This window comes from Macaca nemestrina, chromosome 3, assembly GCF_043159975.1.
Source record: "Macaca nemestrina isolate mMacNem1 chromosome 3, mMacNem.hap1, whole genome shotgun sequence".
Taxonomy (NCBI): Eukaryota; Metazoa; Chordata; class Mammalia; order Primates; family Cercopithecidae; genus Macaca; species Macaca nemestrina.
In genome coordinates this window covers 31,060,155-31,074,349 of record NC_092127.1, presented here as the reverse complement: position 1 = coordinate 31,074,349, position 14,195 = coordinate 31,060,155, and the positions used below count along the sequence as shown (strand labels likewise).

Genomic DNA, 14,195 nt, shown 5'->3' with positions numbered 1-14,195 from the left:
ACCTGGGCTCCAGGTTTGCAAAGGAGGGAAGGAAGAGGCTCTATCGTGGGGTGCCATTGCTCACTAGCCCTAAGCAAAAGTCAAACCCAGCAAGAGAGAACAGATTCCTGGCAGGAGAAATTCTACAGGATGTTTATTCAAGATATGAAAGACTGAAGAAGAGAAAGAAATCCGTGTGAATCCTGTGTTAGTGGAAGTGAAACTTGAATTCTTACTTGCATGTGAATCATAAGCAGAAAGAAAAAGGAAAGAGGGAAGAAACTGGAGTAAGAGGCGTGAGCACAGACACTGCTATAAAATATAATGTGTACTGAATGTTTATGGCATGCATTGCCTCAAACATTAAACCACAGGAAGGAGATCCTGATATTATCCCCATTTTAGAGTTGGGGAAGCTGAGGCTTACAGGAATTCATTGCTTGCTCAAAGTCACTGTTAATAAGTAGAGGAGTCAGGAATCAAACTGTTCGATAGCAGATTTAGTGCAGTGAATTGCCACATGAGAGAGACTGAGACATGAGTGAACGTGACAAGAAGAGGAGACCAACACAATAGAACAGAGAGTTATTTCACTTCGCAGAGTAGTGGGATGTAAAGATGGGTGAGGCAGAGTCAAACTCTTTAGCAAGGGATGCAATACCCTTTTGACCAGAACAGGCCCTCGCCTGCCTCCTAGGTTTATCTCCTGTCTCTCCTCATAGCCCTTTCATGGTAAGGCCCCAGTGAATTACCTGGTGATTTCTTAACTTGTCAGTCTCGCATACCTCTTGCTTTTGTATAAGCTATTTCCTCTGCCTAGAATAGCTCCTGCCCATTCTTTGCTTTGTGAATTGCATGTCTTCATCCAAGACTCTTCTCAATTGTGCCTCTGTTTAGTAAAGCCTTCTCTTGTCTCCTCATTCCTCCACACTCTGCAGTCCCTACCCCTAACAAAGCTGGCTGCTTTCTCCCCTGCAATGGCAGAGCAACCATGCATTATACACTTCCCTCTGCTTTCCTTGACATTACAAAGTAATCTGTTCACATGCTGTGGCTTCTCCAGACTCAAAGCCCCTTAAAGAAAGGGATGGCATGCTTAGCACAGTGCCATGGGGTAAGTATTCAAAGTAGATTAATGAATACATGAATAGATGAATGAATAGATTGATTAATTAATTATGGGGAAGTTTAAAACTAGATATGATAAGGTAAGTGATAGCAATTCTCAGAGATTCAAAGGCAGGGAAGTGGCATGATGAGAATGCTATATTAAAAAAATTTAAGATGGGTGATTATTGTTTTTACTTTTCTTATTGTAAGACATCAAAAAGATACAAATTTATTGTAGTCATTTCTCCTCTTCCAGGTATCTTAGTCATAACAGAATAACTTTCCTGAAGCCGGGTGTTTTTGAAGATCTTCACAGACTAGAATGGCTGTATGTTTAATTTATGTGGCATTTTATGGCAGTAATTTATAGGTTCAAGAGATATATAAATGAATTAATTTTTTTCTTCTGGCTGGCAGGATAATTGAAGATAATCACCTCAGTCGAATTTCCCCACCAACGTTTTATGGACTAAATTCTCTTATTCTCTTGTAAGTACTAAACTAAAGCAAATATTTCAATCAAAAGCAAAGACGTGAATAAAAATTAATGCTTAAATTTAATACGATTAAATTTGGAATTGTTAAAACCCCAAAGAGGCCTTTTCAATGAAAAAGCTTTTCTTAATCATATTCTATAAAGCTATTTATAGTTCCAACAATTTTAAAAGATTTTCTGTCTTTTAGAATATCAGCCCATAAAAACTGAATATATTCTCACTCTCATATTTTATCACAATATTCTTTTTGTTGTTGTTGTTGACATGGAGTCTTGCTCTGTCACCCAGGCTGGAGTACAGTGGCATGACCTCGGCTCACCACAACCCCCGCCTCCTGGGTTCAAGTCATTCTCCTGGCTCAGCCTCCCAAGTAGCTGGGATTACAGGTGTGTGCCACCACGCCCGACTAATTTTTATATTTTGAGTAGAGACAGGGTTTTACCATGTTGGCCAGGCTGGTCTTGAACTCCTGACCTCATGATCCACCTCCCTCAGCCTCCCAAAGTGCTGAGCCACCACACCCAGCCTTTATCACAATATTTTTAAGCACATCGTTACTGCTCTATACAGGCAGACCTCAATGATATTGTGGGTGTGGTTCCAGACCACTGTAATAAAGCAATAAAGCAGTATTGCCTTGTCACAATAAAGCAATTCACACAAATTTTTTTGGTTTCCCAGTGCACATAATAAAGTTATGTCTACACTATACTGTAGTCAATTAAGTGTGCAATAACATTATGTCTAAAAATGTGCATACCTTAATTTTAAAATTCTTTGTTGCTAAAAAGTGCTAACAGTCATCTGAGTTTTCAGCGAGTTGTAATCTTTTTGCTGGTGAAAGATCTCATGTCAATGTTGACAGCTGCTGACTAACCACAGTGGTGGTTGATGAAGGCTGGGGTGGCTGTAGCAATTTCTTAAAATAAGATAACAGTGAAGTTTGCTACATTGATTGACTCTTAATTTCATGAAAGATTTCTCTGTGGTATGAAATGCTATTTGCTAGCATTTTACCCACAAGAGAACTCCTTTCAAAATTTAAGTCAATACTCTCAAATCCTGTCATTGCTTTATCAAATAAGTTTATGTAATATTCTAAATACTTTGTTGTCATTCCAACAGTGTTTGCAACATCTTTCCCAGGAGTAGATTCCATCTCAAGAAGCCACTTTCTTTGTTCATCCATAAGAAGCAACTCCTTATCCGTTCAAGTTTTATCATGAGATTGCAGCAATTCAGTCACATCTTCAGGCTCCACTTCTAATTCTAGCTTTCTTGCTATTTCTACCACATCTACAGTTACTTCTTCCACTGAAGTCTTGAACCCTTCAAAGTCACCCATGAGGGTTGGAGTCAACTTCTTCCAAACTCTTGTTAATGTGAATATTTTGACCTTACTTTCATGAATCACAAATGTTCTTAATGGCATCTAGAATGATGAATGCTTTCTAGAAGGTTTTTAATTGACTTTGCCCAAATCCATCAGAGGAATCACTATCTATGGCATCTATAGCCTTACAAAATGTACATCTTAAATAATAAGACTTGAAATTTAAAATTAGTTTTTGATCCATGGACTGTAGAATGGATGTCATGTTAGCGTGCATGAAAACAACATGAACTTCCTTGTAGCTCTCCATTGGAGCTCTTGGGTGACCAGGTACATTGTCAATGAGCAGTGTATCTTGAAAGGAAATCTTTTTTTTCTGAGGCCCCAAGAGTGGGCTTAAAGTATTTAGTAAACCATGCCGTAAACAGATATGCTGTCATCCAGGCTTTGTTGTACCATTGGTGGAGCACAGGAAGAGTAGACTGAGCGTAATTCTTGAGGGCCCTAGGATTTTTGGAGTAGTAAATGAGCATCAACTTTCACTTAAAGTCACCAGCTCCATTGGCCTCTTACAAGTGAGTCAGCTTGTCCTTTGAAGCTTTGAAGCCAGGCATTGACTTCTCCTCTCTAGCTATGAAAGTCTTGTATGGTATCTTCTTTCAATAGAAGGTTGTTTCATCTACTTTGAAAATTTGTTGTTTAGTGGAACCACCTTCATCAATGATCTTAGCTAGATCTTCTGGATAACTTGCAGCTTCTCCATTAGTACTTCGTGCTTCACCTTGCAATGTTCTGTTATAGAGATAGCTTCTTTCCTTTCCTCATGAATTAACATCTGCTAGCTTTAAACTTTTTTTCTGGAGCTCCCTCACCTCTCTTATCCTTCATAGAATGAAGTAGAGTTAGGCTTTGCTCTGGATTAGGCTTTGGCTTAAAGGAATGTTGTGGCTGGTTTGATCTTTTATCCAGACCACTAAAACTTTTTCCATCAGTGATAAGGCTGTCTTACTTTCCTATCATTTGTGTGTTCATTGGAGTAGCACTTTAAATTTCCTTCAAGAATTTGCCCTTGCATTAACAATTTGGCTAATTGGTGCATGAGGCCTGGTTTTTTGACTTATCTCAGCTTTCGAAATGCCTTCCTTACTATGCTTAATCATTTCTACCTTTTGATTTAAGGTGAGAAGGTGTGTGAGCAGTATATCTTGAAAGGAAATCTTTTTTTTTTTTTTCTGAGCAGTAGGTCTCAAGAGTGGGCTTAAAGTATTTGGTTAACCATGCTGTAAACAGATGTGCTGTCATTCAGATTTTGTTGTTCCATTGCAGAGCACAGGCAGAGTAGATTTAGCATAATTCTTGAGGGCCCATAATTCTTGTGGGACTCTTCCTTTCATTTGAACACTTAGAAGCCATTGCAAGGTCATTAATTGGCATAATTTCAATATTGTTGTGTTTCAGGGAATAACAAGGCCTGAGGAGAGAGAGATGGGGGAATGTCTGGTTGGTGGAGTGGTCAGAACACACACAACATTTATGGATTAAGATTGCTGTCTTGGCTGGGTGCGGTGGCTCAGGCCTGTAATCCTAGCAATCTGGGAAGCCAAGGCAGGCAGATCGTCTGAGGTCAGGAGTTTGAGACCAGCCTGACCAACATGGTGAAACCCCATCTCTACTAAAAATACAAAATTAGCCAGGTGTGGTAGCACATGCCTGTAACCCCAGCTACTCGGGAGGCTGAGGCAGGAGAATCTCTTGAACCTGGGAGGTGGAGGTTTCAGTGAGCCGAGATTGCACCATTGCACTCCAGCCTGGGCAACAAGAGTGAAACTTTGTCTCACAAAAAAAAAAAAAAAAAAAAAAGATTGCTGTCTTATATGGGCATGGTTTGTGACACCACAAAACTACTGTGATAGTAACATCAAAGATCACTGATCACAGATCACCACAAACAATACAATAATAAAAAATTTGATGGCTGGGCAGGGTGGCTCACGTCTGTAATCTCATGCCTTGGGAGGTCAAGGAGAGAGGATAACTTGTGGCCAAGAGTTTGAGATCAGCCTGGGCAATATAGCAAGACCCCGTCTCTATGGGGAAAAAAAATTGTTTTTAGCTAGCAGAGCGTGGTGACACATGCCTGTAGTCCCAGCTACTCAGGGGGCTGAGACAGGAGAATCACCTGCGCCCAGGAGTTTGAGGCTGCAGTGCACCATGGTCACACCACTGCACTTCAGCCTGGACAACAAGGCAAGAACCTGATTCGAAAAAGGGAAAAAAATTGAAATATTCTGAGAATTACCAAACTGTGACACGGACACACTAAGTGGGCACATGCTGCTGGAGAAATGGCTTTCATAGACTTGCTCAATGCAAGGTTGCCACAACCTTCAATTTTAAAAAACGCAGTATCTGCAAAGTGCAATAAAGCAAAACACAATAAAACAAGGTCCGCCAGGTGGAGTGGCTCACACCTGTAATCCCAGCACTTTGGGAGGCCGAGGTGGGCAGATCACCTGAGGTCAGGAGTTCAAGACTAGCCTGGTCAACATGGTGAAACCCCATCTCCACTAAAAATACAAAAAGAAAAAAAGCCGGGCATGGTGGTGGGCATCTGTAATCCCAGCTACTCAGGAGGCTGAGGCAGGACAATTGCTTGAACCTGGGAAGCGGAGGTTGCAGTGAGCCAAGCTCGTACCACTGCACTCCAGCCTGGGCCACAGAGCAAGACTCTGTCTCAAATGAAATAAATAACTAAATAAATAAAAATAAAACAAGGTGTGCCTACATTAATCTTGGTAAAGAAAAAAATTCCTTTAAATCATCTCCTTTCCACCATTCGTTGTTGAAGGGTTTAGGCTTTTTTTTTTTTTTTCAGTTACTAGCATTACTGCCTTCCTCTATATAATAGCTTATATTTGTCAAAATTTTATTACTATCAAGTATTTTAATATAATAAGACTTGCAGAGAAAAAAATAGAGGGAAGGCTGGGCATGGTGGCTCATGCCTGTAATCCTAGCCCTTTAGGAGGCCAAGGTGGGTAGATCATTTAACGTCGAGAGTTCGAGATCAGCCTGGCTAACATGGTGAAACCCCACCTCTAATTAAAATACAAAAATTAGCCGGGTATGGTGGCACATGCCTGTAATCCCAGCTACTCGGGAGGCTGAGGCAGGAGAATTACTTGAACCCGGGAGGCAGAGGTTTCTATGAGTCGAGATCGTGCCACACCACTCCAGCCTGGGTGACAGAGCCAGACCCCATCTCAAAAAAAAAAAAAAATTAGAAGGAAAAAACTAATGTAGTGGATTTGTGTGATTTCATAATAATAACAATAATACCATGTTTGATCCAAGATGAGAAGAGAACCAGAAAAATGTGACTTGTTTGTCTTTTCCTTTTTCAGAGTCCTGATGAATAATGTCCTCACCCGTTTACCTGACAAACCTCTCTGTCAACACATGCCGAGACTACATTGGCTGTAAGCGATTGTGTCTTTTTTTAAATAACTCAATTAAATTTTCTGTTTTTACCTAATTCATTCCAGGTATCAGATTGTTTTAGGTTTTCTTTAAAATGATAATGTTTTTAACATCATATCACATTTCTTCAAACTGCTTTAACATGATTTTTATGTTAAACATCTACATTATCTAAACTAAAGTCTCTCAACTCTCAGCAAAATAAAACATCTCAAAAAAATAAAATAAAATATATATATATATACTGGAGCCAGGAAGAAGAAAGACAGAAGGAATGTCCTGGCATCTATATAACATCTTCGCCTTTCCCTGCTGATATACTCACCTTCTAATTTGGTACAGAAAGACTAAGTCATTTTAATTTCACTCTAGAATTCTGAATAATAGGAATATTTTTTTAACAACTAATCATGGTAAAATATGTTCCATGGAATATTTACACAGTAGCTTTGCTTGTAGTGATAAGTATCACTCCACCATTCCAAACTCAATCATCCAGTAAATTTGTCTATTTAGAATACAAGTAAAAAATAAAAGAAAGAAATAATCAAAATAACTATTAACAAGTTCAGTCGACAAACTGCCATATGCTGTATCATATGAAAACTCCCTCTGTCTCTTATTTTACAAGAAATTCTCACAAGTTGGTTGTTTGATTTCTAAGCTCATACCAGATTACAAATGTCAAACTAAAAGGAAGAGGAAAAATTAGAGTCAGAAGCATTGATTGTAGTCAGAGGTAACAACTACCAACTTGATAAAAAAGCGTAAGTGAGAAGTGCTATAAAAAGCAATGACAGTAATTCAAACTGTACTAATTTGCAACCTCTCAGAAAAAAACAAACATCCTGAAAAGTTACTAAGTCCAGTAGGCATTTTGGTATGACAGAACAATACTGTACTATACATTGAAAACAAGCTAAGCCATAAAGGAAAGGGCAAATTAAGTTCAATATCCTTCATTAAAATTGAATTTTGGTTCAGTTGAATACATTAGCATCTATTACAGCCTCAGTAATCCCAACTTAGTAATTAAGCACAATTGAACAATACTTATGTAATTAGCAATTAAAATGTGTGCATTTAGACCAGAAGCAACTGTGTGTATTATGTATTATGTATTATGTACAGGCAATAATAAACCTTGCCTTTGTTTATAAAAAGGCAAGAAAATATACAATATACTTCAGATAAACATCAATATGATTAAGATTTATTACTAGAAAAATTAAAATTAAAAAATAAAATTAAAAATTTTGTTACTAAAGTTTTCATATGTAAATTCTAGCTATCCAGAACAACTTATTCCATATGAATTCCTGATAGTGAATATTATCCTGATTTTAATTCTACTAATAATAATACTTTTCTTTATAATTATTCACCTTTTTATAACTGATCACAGCATACTTACCGTGCATGAACTTTCATTTAGCACAGTATGAACTAGAAAATCTGACAGATTTGTTGGCCAAACATTATTTAAACTCTGATTTAGGGGAAAAATACACACAAAATAAAGAGACAGATGACAGCCCAGGAAATTATGCTTGTAAGATATTTGCAAGACAATAAACTGAAACCTCTATTAGTTCTTGCAAAGCCATGAGAAACTGTAAATGCCACAATAAAAGTTGTAAAATTCAAAAAGAAAGGAATGTAAGTAATAAGTAAGCATAAGGACAGATATGGCAATAGCCAAAGGTGAACTAAAAGTCAAGAAATAAAGTAAACTTTTCTTTTGAGATGAAATTAAGCAAGTTTATTTCTTAGCCAAAGAAGTCAATATGAAAAGCTTGAAAATATAGAAGACGATGGGAATGCATAATAGTGCAAAGTACTAGAAGACATGGAAAAGAATGAAAAAATGAAATGTGATCACACACACACACGCATACACACAGCAGTGAAAATGAATGGACTATCAGTACTTCAATCAACATGACTCAATTTCAAGAACATATGAATTATTCAACAAAAAGTCATAGAAGACTACATATATTATAATTCCATTCCTATACTATTGTGATTAAGATATAGAAAGCCACGAGACAACAATGCTTCCTCTCTACCAATAAGAAAGAGCTTTATAATCTACAAAGTCATAATTTTCTGGAGCCCATCAGTAGGCTACAGTCATAAGGTAGCCAAATAAATGGAATTCTAAGAAACAACAAGGAGATGTGGGACATACATACTATTTTGCCTTTGGCAGAGCACAGGATGAAGAGTTGGCTGGCGTGAAACCAGGTACAAAGAAAGCTGCTAAAACTTTAATGAACTTGTAAGGTTAAGTGTGAGCTACTATAGCACTTTAGAAGAACTGGGAACCCCATATGCAAGGGTAAGATGTAGCTATCTTTAATAGGCTCTTTTTCACTCAGCTCCACCAATCCCAAGAAAAACTAGGAGTAGGTAAGGAAACCAGACAGAGCCCTTATTGTAGCACACGGACACAAAACTCTACCTTCTTCTCTAAACTCACCCCTCTCAGGGAACAAAAGTATTAAGCCTTTTGGAGTGGGACAGAAAATCCTCCTGCACCCAGGGACCAGGCAAATATCCATTACTTCCATAGGAGGAATAGAAACTAGAGCATTCTGCCCCAGGGTACCAACAAAAAAAAACCCACTCCAGCCCAGGATCTTGCACGGATCAAAGCGGTGGGTAGTGCCCACTTGGGTCATGGCAGGAAATGCTCTTATGAGAGTTTGGCTTCTGGGGAAGGGGGAACAGCAAAGCTGAGACAGCCCTATCCCCAAAAGGGTAAGGAAAAAGAAGTTCATTGTCAAATTATAAAGCAATCAACAAAACCAGAACCAGCAATAACTCAGATTTTACAACTTCCAAACAAAGACATTAAAATGCTTATGACTAATATGGATAATATGCAAGAACATAAAGAAAATCTTAGCAAAAGATGGAAACTACAAAAGAGAAACAAAAATTATTTCAACAGCCTTAGCAGCAGACTGAACACAGCTAAGGAAAAAATCAACAACCTTGAAGAAAGCTTTCAAATGGAAACGAAAAGAAAAAAGAGACAAAAATAAAGGCAAAACAGAGAATCTAAAAGCTGCAGGATAATATAATTATCTAACAAATGTGTAAATGGAGTCACAGAAAAAAAAAAAGGAAGAACAGAACAGAAGACATAGCTGGAGAAATAATAGCCAAGAATTTTCTTATGTTAATATAATACCACAAACCAGAAATCTAAGAACCTCAGAAAAATCCATGCAGAAGTCAAGAAAAACTAGACAAATTATAGTCAAACTGCTGAAAACCAAAGATAAAGAAAAGTATCTTAAGGCAATCAGAGAAAATAGAAACATTATACACTGTAAAACAAGGACAAGAAACGCAACACTAACTTTTTTAAAAAGCCAGAAAGACTATGGTAATATTGAGGAAAAAGATTTCAGAACAAGGATTATCACCAGGGATAAATGAGGGATATTATATAATAATAAAAAGATCAGTTAAGCAAAAATATGTGATAATCCTAAATGAGTAAACAGTTTCAAAATACATAAAGTGAAAAACAATAGAACTGTGAAGAGAAGTAGCTAAAAGTCAAAGGATGTCATTTAAAGCTGATGAATCTTTGGCCGAGCATGGTGGCTCACACCTATAATCCCAACACTTTGGGAGGCCAAGGCAGGAGGATCCCTTGAGCTCAGGAGTTTGAGAACAGCCTGGGCAATGTAGTGAGACCTTGTCTCTATTAATAATTTTTTTAAAAAAAAATTAGCTACGTGTTTAGCTGGGCGTGGTCATGGGCGCCTGTAATCCCAGCTACTCGGGAGGCTAAGGCAGGAGAATCCTTGAACCCTGGAGGCGGAGGTTGCAGTGAGCCAAGATCACACCATTGCACTCCAGCCTGGGCAACAGAGTGAGACTCTGTCTCAAAAAAAATAAAAAGTAAAAATTAGCTGAGCATGGTAGCATGCACCTGTAGGCAGTCCCAGCTACTCAGGAGGCTGAAGTGGGAGGGTAGCGTGAGCCTGAGAGATCAAGGCTGAAATGAACTATGATTGTGCCACTGCACTGCAGCCTGGGCAACAGAGGGAGACCTGTCTCTGGAAAAAACAACAAACAACAACTGACAAATCCATAGATTAGACACATAGTGGTTCCCAAGGTGAACACCAATAAAAAGCATGTAATGAACCAATATTATATGGTAAAGAGAGGCAGAGGAGCAGAGAGGAAGACAATGTACACAAATTTTATCATTTCTTAGTATCATCAAAAGAAAGAAGGTATAGTGCATTGGGTAAAGTTATAAAGATTGCCAATAGAATATACAAACCTTTCTAAATATCGTAAAAAATACATTTTTTAAAACACCATTAGGTTAAGATAAATATTACACAAAAAAACCTGAGGTGAAAGTTTTTTAAACCTACGCAATCATATAATAATATTTTTAAATAACAGACTAAGGCCAACTCTATTATATCAATAAATATAAGTAGGCTAAACTCACCTATTAAAAGAAAAAAGACTGGGAAAGAAGACCTGGAAAGATATTTCTCAAAAAATACTTACACATGGCCAACAGGCATATGCAAAAATGTTCAACATTAATCATCAGAGAAATGCAAATTAAAACCACAATGAGGTATCACCTCACACCTGTTAGAATCTCTATTATCAAAAAGACAATAGATGACAAGTGTTGACAAGGATGTAACTAGAAAGGAATTCCTGTGCACTGTGGGTGAGAATATAAATTAGTACAGCTGTTATGGAAAACATATGGAGCTTCCTCTAAAAATTAAAAATAGGACTGGGTGCAGTGGCTTACGCCTGTAATCCCAGTACTTTGGGAGTCAGAGATGGGTGGATCACCTGAGGTCAGGAGTTCGAGGCCAGCCTGGCCAACATGGTGAAACCCCATCTCTACGAAAAATACAAAAATTAGCCAGGCATGGTGGCGGGCACCTGTAATCCCAGCTACACAAAAGGCTGAGGCAGGAAAGTCACTTGAACCCGGGAGGTAGAGGTTGCAGTGAGCCAAGATCACACCCCTGCACTCCAGCCTGGACGACAGGCAAGACTCCGTCTCAAAAAAAAAAAAAAAAGAATTAAAAATAGAACTACCATATGATCCAGCAGTCCCACTTCTGGGTATATATCCAAAGGAAATTCCATTAGTATGTCAAAGAGATATCTTCACTGCCATGTTCATTGCAGCATTAGTCACAATAGCCAAGATATTAATCAACCTTATTGTCCAACAACTGTTGAATGGATAAAGAAAATGTGGTAGATATACACAATGGAATACTAGCCAGCCTTAAAAGAGATCCTGTCATTTTTGACAACATGTATGAACTTAGAGGACATTATGCTGAGTGAAATAAGCCAGAGACAGAAAGAAAAATGCTGCATAATCTCATTTATATGTGGAATTTCTTTTTAAGTTGAACACATAGAAACAGAGAGTAGAATCGTGGCTATGGGTCATGGCAGGGGGAATGAGGAGATGTAGTTTCAAGGGTACAAAATTACAGTTATGAGATGAGTAAGAATACAGATCTAATATATGGCATGAGAACTATAGTTTAATAATACTGTATTGTATAGTAGAAATTTGCTAAGAAGGTAGAGTTTAGGTACTCTTACCATTAAAAAAATTAACTATGTAAGGTGATGAATATGTTAATTTGCTTGACTGTAGTAATCATTTTACTATGTACTGTATATCAAAACAGGCTATACACCGTAAGTATGTACAATTTTTTTAAAGTATGTCATGTAATTGCAAACAAAAGAAAGCAAGCATCGTATGTTTTATCTAAGTAGGTGGAATTCTGGCCAATATGCATTAAACAACACAATGACATTTTAATGCTATAACTGCAATTTCCAATAAAAGATACCACATTACGAGTCTATACACACCAAAGAAATTAATATAGCAACCAAAACAAAAGAAAATGTAGACATACGTAAGCAGTAAGAGATAATCCACCACTGGGCCAGGCGCGGTGGTGCATGCCTGTAATCCCAGCACTTTGGGAGGCCCAGGCGGGTGGATCACCTTAGGTCAGGAGTTTGAGACTAGCCTGACTAACATGGTGAAATCCTGTCTCTACTAAATACAAAAAAAAAATTAGTCAAGCATGATGCCTGTAATCCCAGCTACTCAGGAGGCTGGGGCAGGAGAATCGCTTGAATCCAGGAGGCAGAAGTTGCAGTGAGCTGAGATCGTGCCATTGCACTCCAGCCTGGCCAACAAGAGCGAAACTCCTTTTCAAAAATAAAAATAAAAAAAAAGATAATCCACCACTTCTCACCCCATAAAAAATCAAGTAGAACCAAAATAAATAAATAACATGATTGGTAAGTTAATGCTAATCAGTGTATATCAAACTGCAATGCCCCTTCTCAATACCAGAACTGCTTTCTTTGGGACAGAAACATAACTAGCTAAAATACTACATTCCCACACTTCCCTGCATCCACATATAGGATATGTCTTAAGTTCTGACCAGAGAGGTCGAAGTATTACAGTACAGAATTTCAGGAAAATCTCCTTAAAGAGAAAGATGCAGGTCCTTTCTTTGCCTTCTTTATCCAGAAAAAAAGAAATGAATATGATGGCTTCAGCTTTAGCAGTATCTTGTACCATGAAGACAGGAGCATGTGATCAGTGAATATGAGAGATCCTGGGTTTCTAACAACTTTGTAAAACAACCATATCAGCCCTGAACTGCCCAACTTTAGTTTTTTTTTTTTCCTTGGGGGAAAAAACCCCAACAACTCTGTGTATTTATGCTATTATGGATGGGTCTCTGTTATATGTATGTGCACCTAATCCTAATAGATATGAACTTGAAAGCAAAGAATGTCCAAAGAACATTCACCAAAACTGACCATGTATTTTAGGACATACACATACACAAACCAAACTCAAGAAAACAGATGGAGGGATTAGCCTAAAACAGGAGAAGGGTCATCTCTTCCTCTGAGATTAGAAGGAGACCAGGTGCATACACAGGTAAGTTTACAGATGTTGGGCAGCAAGTCAAGGGCTTTTCCCTTCTTCATCACCTCAATTTTCTCTGTGAAATAGGAGCCAGAAATGTTTAAAAGGTAGAGGAGGAAGCAGATAGAGAGTAAGATTTGCATGTTTGAATGCCACTAGGGGACAAGTTAAGGGAGAATAGACAAGATTATAGTTTTTGTCTTTTGTTATTTTTGTTATTCAGATTGAAGAACCACCAAAGTTTTCATTTTTATTCAATTCTACCAGGTATAAAGGGAAAAGTAAAATGGTTAGGCTCAGAGGTTCATTAGATAGGAAGGGTGGTGGTTTAAACACAGTAAAAAAATAAAAATTAAAATTAAACACCCCTTTGTTAACTCCATTTTAAAGCTTGCAGCTAGGGAGCAAGAAACAGATTTTTTGTTGTTATTTTGGTTTTGTTGTTGTTGTTTTTACTCTAGCTAAGAGGTATGCTGCAAACCAGATCCCTGGGTATCAAGGACTAAAACCCCTAACTTTAGGAAGAAGATATACATATTCATACGTAAGCTCATATACATGCCCATAGAAACACATCATGCAAATATGACTCCAGATGTTTTTATTATTAACACGGGAGGGAAAAAAAAAAAACAGTAAATATACAACCCAAGGTTAAAATAAACGCAAAATTAAACTACCAATTTAATCAAATGTCCTTAATTTGTGCCCAAATATGTGCCTCTTTTTGATTTTCACAAATTAGTAAATTAGTACTAACAAATATTTTTGCCAGCTTAATAAAAAACAGTTACAT

General features: G+C 37.7%; 1 protein-coding gene across 1 annotated transcript in view; it reads left to right on the top strand.

The window, feature by feature from the left end:
- Positions 1-14,195, top strand: part of LOC105488636 (relaxin family peptide receptor 1) — a 123,960-nt gene that overhangs the window by 82,287 nt on the left and 27,478 nt on the right. The window contains 3 exon segments of the mRNA XM_071092886.1: positions 1,346-1,417; positions 1,507-1,578; positions 6,324-6,398. Of these exon segments, the coding sequence (XP_070948987.1) occupies positions 1,346-1,417; positions 1,507-1,578; positions 6,324-6,398 (219 nt within the window).